The 6,514-nt window shown below is 44.4% G+C and overlaps 1 protein-coding gene across 2 annotated transcripts in view; it reads left to right on the forward strand.

Moving 5' to 3' along the window:
* The window catches only part of ptchd4 (patched domain containing 4), a gene marked incomplete at its 3' end in the record, with an annotated part of 49,003 nt that extends 44,012 nt beyond the window's left edge, over positions 1-4,991 (forward strand). For both annotated transcript variants that reach the window (XM_083789784.1, XM_083789785.1), the window contains exon 4: positions 3,316-4,991. In XM_083789784.1, the coding sequence (XP_083645910.1) occupies positions 3,316-4,991 (1,676 nt within the window). The remainder of the gene's footprint in view (positions 1-3,315) is intronic.
* Between the last annotated feature and the right edge of the window lie 1,523 nt (positions 4,992-6,514).

A 6,514-nucleotide genomic window follows, 5' to 3' on the forward strand; every position in this document is an offset into this window, starting at 1 on the left:
GAGGTTCTTAATCCACTGTTTTTCATTAAAACGTCTTTGTCCTACTGTCCAGTTGGGATTGTGTTGAAGTCCAGCGCATTTTAGAGCTTCAATGCCGTGAGCCATGAAATGTTGCACAAACCTTGTGGTTGTCTTTTTTCCATTGTTAATATTGTATCTGTGTTGTCCCAGCCTTGTACCTATTGTTTTACCCGTTTCTCCGACATATTGTAAACCACATTTTTCACATGTGATTAAGTAAATGCAGTTGCTGATTCTGGTTGTTATTTGTTGTTTAATCTCTAACACGCGTTTTGTAGTTCTATTTTTGACTAATTGTTTGGGTTTGAAGTATTCTGGTCCCTGGCGTGCTGGTGTGTTGATTTCTTTTAGCTTGCTGTGTACTAGATAATCTTTAAGGTTTTTTTTTTCTCTGTAGGCCGATATAATTTTATAATCTTTTAGAAGATCATCCGTTCGGTTCTCAAAATTCCTTTTTATTCTGTTGTTGGCTAGTGTGCTGTGTTGAATAACTGGTTATCAGGGCCAATTTGGGACCTGGATCCTGCACTCTTATTTCTAAGAAGGTACTTTGAGCTTTCCGGAGGAATGTCCTAGTGTATCCTCTTAGTCTGAGGGCCTTAAATAGTGTTTTACAAGCTATTTTGAAATCACTTCTTTGCGTGCAAATCCTATGGAATCTTAGTAGTTGTGATTTGACTATCCCTGTGTAGGAGTGTGTCGGGTGGAATGACGTTTTGTGTAATAGGGCGTGGGTGTCTGTTTCTTTAAAGAATACTTTTAAGTCTAGTTTCCCATTTGTGTTAAAGTTTGGGCCCTTGAAGATTGTTACATCAAGAAAGTCAATCATTTCAGTGTGTGTCACAAATTTTATCCTTATGGATCTATGATGGCTATTTAGAACATCAATAAATTCCTGGAATTCTTCCTTGCTGTGTTCCCATATTCCAAATATATCATCCAGAAACCTATAATAATGTGTTGGTTTAAGTCTGCATTTTTCTAGTGCTGTCTGCTCCCATATGCTCATGTAAATGTTTGCATAAGATGGTGCAAATCGCTTTCGTGTCTGTCCATAATTACTATGCAGGAGCCTTTGTCTGCTGGCTTGATTACGATTTGTTTGTTGTTGATTAGTTCCCCTTCTGGGGGGGGGGGGGGGGGGGGGGGGCATATCTAATGCTGTAAAATGAAAAGCAACTTTTCCCTTCCTGTCCTGTCATTTAGTTTACCTCAATAGATCTGAAGACAAACCTAAAACAAACTAAAACAAATGTGCTGACACAGAACCCCATGTGAATGGCCTGCAGGTCAAAACCACTGCGGTTCACTTGTGTTGAAATATTTAGATGGCAGATGCATGTTGAATTATTCTGGTGTTCAGGAATTCATAACAGGTTCCTGGCACAGCAAAAAGATGGCTTGAGTACTTCACACATAAGCAGTACTGTATGTGTGGGCGGGTGGGCAGTCCACTATGCTGTACTCTGTGCTGTATGCCTTTGAACCATGCGTTTCATGTCTATTTCTGTCACTGTAGAGGAAACGAACAGATTTCACTTACGCAAATAAGCCTGGTGGTAGATATAGTTGATATTTTAAATAAAATAAAGTTGAATTATGACAGGCAGTTGCTGCCGTCAAAATATGACCCCCCAGTCAAAAGAACACATGCTTTCCAAGGTGTGATTTGGGGCCCTAAAGATACAAAATGAATATCAACATCCTAATACTGTCCAATACTTAGCTAGGGAGGAAGGTGAAATTATGACTGGCCGTCAAAATATGACCCCCCCCCCCCCCCCCCCCCCCCCCCCCCTCCCTCCCCGTCAAAAAACACTTTGTGTTTGAAATAGACACTCATACTTTCCAAGGTGTGATTTGGGGCCCTAAAGATGAATTAAGCAATATTACACTTGAGGGTGTGGTATAACCGTTTCAGTTCATACGACGCATGAGGCCGTCATAAGGATTCCGAAAAATTAGTGCCTACGACGTCTGTGGACGTCCTAGCGACGTCCTAGTGACACGGGGCGAGATAAGAATATTCCGAATTTTTCCTTCTTTTTTTTTTGGCATTTCGCTTTTCGCTTTCCGTACGCTAACGCTCTGTGCAACTATTAGCTTGTCATTGATTCCCATGTTAGCGCGGCGGAAAGAATGACTCGTATCTCCTAATCCAGGGCGCTCTCCGTGGTGATGAATGGATCGATATGCTGGCGCTTCATTTCTGCTCCTCATCCGTCTCTCCCGCAAAATATGAACGCTTTTTGGAGCGTAAAAAAAATAATTAAGATGATCGGGGATGTGAGGTCACTTTGTAAAGTCAACTTTTTTAGGAAAGTGTTTCCGGTTCATGAAAGTGTTTCCGGTTTCCGGTTCCCCGGAGCTTCTATTTTGATGCACTTCCGGCACTAAATTTAACGTGATTATTGCCACGACAGTGATGCGGTCAGGAACGAGACGTAGTCGAGTTCCGCAAGCATCACTGAATTACCAAAAGTAAAAGTACTCATTATGCAGAATGTGCCGTTTGCCGTTTCAAAAGGTATCATCATATTATACATACAATCCTTTGAAAGAAGCAGATCTACAACCTCACAAACCTCACTTGGAAATACTCAAGTAATGTAAATGTACTTAGTTATACTTTCCACCACTGCATATCATTTCACTGTGTCAGACAGCAGACAGACTGTTGTAGGGAATCAAACCTGCCGGGAGAATCTAGACACAGCTGCTGGACATGAGACTGATTAATTAGAGCGAGAGACAGAGAGACGAGTGTGTGTGTGTGTGTGTGTGTGTGTGTGTGTGTGTGTGTGTGTGTGTGTGTGTGTGTGCAAACTGTGCATGTGTGCGTCAATTTACTATATAATACTCTATGCCGAATTGAAGTGGACTCAGACCCAGACTTTATTTTTACCTCCCTGGAAATAAAAACGTCTGGGTTTCCGAGGCTACCTGGACACATATCCTTATAGGCGCAGTTACTTTAATTATGGTTATAAGTGTCTGAATAGTTTCCATGTTCCAAACAATTGCAGAAATTGCAAATATACAAGCTCACAACGTGTGATGTGATGCTTTGTGAGCTTGTAGATCAGCTATTTCCACTATGTTTTATCCATAGTACATTTATTTTTATTATTACTTTACTATTACTTTATTACAATTTTGTTTTGTTTACAAAGGTTAAGCCAAACAGGAATGTAATTTATATTTTTGTTAAATCATTAAACGCAATTATTTGTATGACCATTACTCTTCAAGTAAAATCATGATTGTAACCAAGTCCTGTTTCCTCTCTTCCAGGCCATGGAACCAAAGGGGTGTTCGAGTTGCTGGCGGGGTGGAGGAGAACGCGGGAAACCCTTCCCTTCAAGGAACGCGTGGCGGACGCCTTTGCAGACGTGATGGTATGCTACACCATGACCAGCTCGCTCTACATCATCACCTTCGGCATGGGCGCCAGCCCCTTCACCAACATCGAGTCAGTGAAGGTCTTCTGCCAGAGCATGTGCGTCGCCGTCCTGGTCAACTACTTCTACGTTTTCTCCTTCTACGGTTCGTGCCTGGTGTTCGCCGGGCAGCTTGAGCAGAATCGCTACCACAGCATCTTCTGCTGCAAGATCCCCTCGGTGGAGTACCTAGACCGCCAGCCCACATGGTTCAAGACCATGATGAGCGACGGCCACGACATGACCACACACCATGACACCGTCCCATACCAGAACCACTTCATCCAGCACTTTCTGCGGGAGCACTACACAGAGTGGATTACCAACACCTACGTCAAACCGTTCGTCGTCATCCTCTATCTCATCTACGCTTCGTTCTCCTTCATGGGATGTTTACAAATCAGCGACGGGTCAAACGTTGTGAACCTGCTGGCAAGTAACTCTCCGAGTGTGTCTTTTGCGCTCACCCAGCAGAAGTACTTCAGTAACTACAGCCCTGTTATTGGGTTCTACATTTATGAACCCATCGAGTACTGGAATTCCACGGTGCAGGAGCACCTGAAGACACTGAGTCACGGCTTCAACAAGATATCCTGGATCGACAATTTCTTCCACTACCTGCGGGTGTTAAACGTGAGCGCGTCGACCAAGAACGACTTTATCACCATCCTAAAGGGCTCCTTCCTACACAGCCCAGAGTACCAGCACTTCACCGAGGACATCATCTTCTCCAAGAACCGCGAGAGCGAGGGCGACGAGTACGACATCATCGCCTCGCGCATGTACCTGGTGGCGCGCACCACCGAGAAGAAACGCGAGGAGGTGGTGGAGCTGCTGGAGAAGCTGCGTCCGCTGATGCTGATCAACAGCATCAAGTTCATCGCCTTCAACCCCACCTTCGTCTTCATGGACCGCTACAGCTCCTCGGTCATATCGCCCATCCTTACCTCAGGCTTCAGCGTGCTCACCATCCTCATCCTCACGTTCTTTCTCGTCGTCAACCCCCTGGGGAACTTCTGGCTCATCCTGACGGTCACGTCGGTGGAGCTGGGCGTGCTGGGTCTGATGACCCTCTGGAACGTTGGCATGGACAGCATCTCAATCCTGTGCCTTATTTATACGCTGAACTTTGCCATGGATCACTGTGCGCCGCACCTGTACACGTTTGTGCTGGCCACTGAACACACGAGGACGGCGTGCATCAAGTCGGCACTGGAGGAGCACGGGGCGGCCGTGTTGCAGAACGCTTCCTGCTTCGTCATCGGGATGATGCCCCTGGTGTTCGTGCCTTCCAACCTGACCTACACGCTGTTCAAGTGCTCCCTCCTGACCGCGGGCTGCACCGTGCTGCACTGCTTCGTCATGATGCCCGTCTTCCTCACCTTCTTCCCGCCGTCCAAAAAGAGACGAAGCAAGAAGAAGCGCGCCAAGCGGAAAGAGCGGGAGCGCGAGCGAGAGCGCGAGCGGGAACGGGAGGAGATAGAGTGCATCGAAGTCAGGGAGAACCCCGATCATGTGACTAACGTCTGAGTGGGGCGTTACGTAAAAAAAGTGGAGCATCGGCAGGTGTCCATCAAGTGATTGGTGGATGAGAGAGGTGTTTGGCTGTCCAATGGAGGCACCTTTCGGGGGGGTCCAGGTCTCTGAGATGACCCCTGACCTGATAATATGGGGACGAGGCACTCGTGAACCCCAAGCCAATAGCAGCCATGCTGGCCAGAGTAGAGAGCAGTCCAATTGATCAGTCCTTCAGTCTGGACAGTGTATCTCATTTGCACAACCTGCAAAATGCTCACGGTCCCAAAGCTCTTTCCCAGATATTCCTAAATTAAATACAACAATTCATACATATCTAGGACCAATACTTACCTAGGAATATTATAATTTCTAAAAAAGTTAACTCAAACCTTTGCAATTACTGGATATTTTCAGACCCTGGTACTGCAGTCAAAGGAGAATATTGAAGCTTCTCAAGGGAAGTGAGGAAGAAACGTATTCATCAAATTCGTTCATAAGAGAGGATCCATCTGATTAGACTGGGGGTTTCAATGTAAAATGTAGTACATACTTACTCTTTACACTGATAACTAGAGAAAAAGAATCAACCAAAACCTTCTATTAGAGGGGAAACATTGGACCGACAGCACATTGCATGCTTTTCTCTAACACCAAAATAGTTGAATAAAACAGCTGAACTCAGCAGATGGCATACACTGTGTCCATTATGAAGAATTACTGTATCTTGCACATCATGTGAGTAGAATTGTCAAGGTTAATTTAAGCAAGAGAGAAAACTAAGGGCTCCATTTTCGTCACCGGCTAAACCCCTTATCCCTAAACTTCTTTGCCTTTTTTTTTTTTTTACTGTTTTGCAATGAATAGTTAAAATGGCCAGTCTACAAGCTCACAACGTGTCAATGTAGATTGGCTAGTTGAACTATTCAAAAATGTTTTGTAAAATAGTAAAAAAAAAGGCAAAGAAGTTTAGGGATAAGGGGTTTAGCGGTGACGAAAATGGAGCCCTATATGTCTGCTTTATTTCAGAATTCACATAGTAGTGTAATGGAGCCAGGGATGTGCATGCAGTAACAGCGTGACAAGACACTGTTCATTATGGCAATGCTGGGAGAGACGGTGCAGCACCTAAGTAAATCCTAAATGGCTTTTACAACCAGACCACACGGTAAAATCATTCATTTAACTATGAGTGTGTCAATAGAGCACCGAAGTCTGACGTCAATATCGGTAGAGGGCGCAAATCCACAGGTTCATGTACTTTTTATTTGTATTTTAATCCCCATAGGGGGATTTTAGATCACCTCATATAAGAACTGTGTTTGAAAAATAAATATGCCATCCCGGCCGCTTCACTCATATGGATATGAAGAATCAACTGACTGAGAGAAAACGCTAATGTTACTGCTACTGAATTAGTTACATTTTCGCTAGAAAGAGACTATATGAGTGACTGACTGTTGCAAACGATACAGACACACCTCCCTGACAATAACGCAGAGACAGCTTGTTTATTTTTGGACCACAACGCTTATATG

This window comes from Protomyctophum parallelum (genome assembly GCF_964188405.1).
Source record: "Protomyctophum parallelum genome assembly, chromosome: 19".
In the NCBI taxonomy this organism is placed as follows: Eukaryota; Metazoa; Chordata; class Actinopteri; order Myctophiformes; family Myctophidae; genus Protomyctophum; species Protomyctophum parallelum.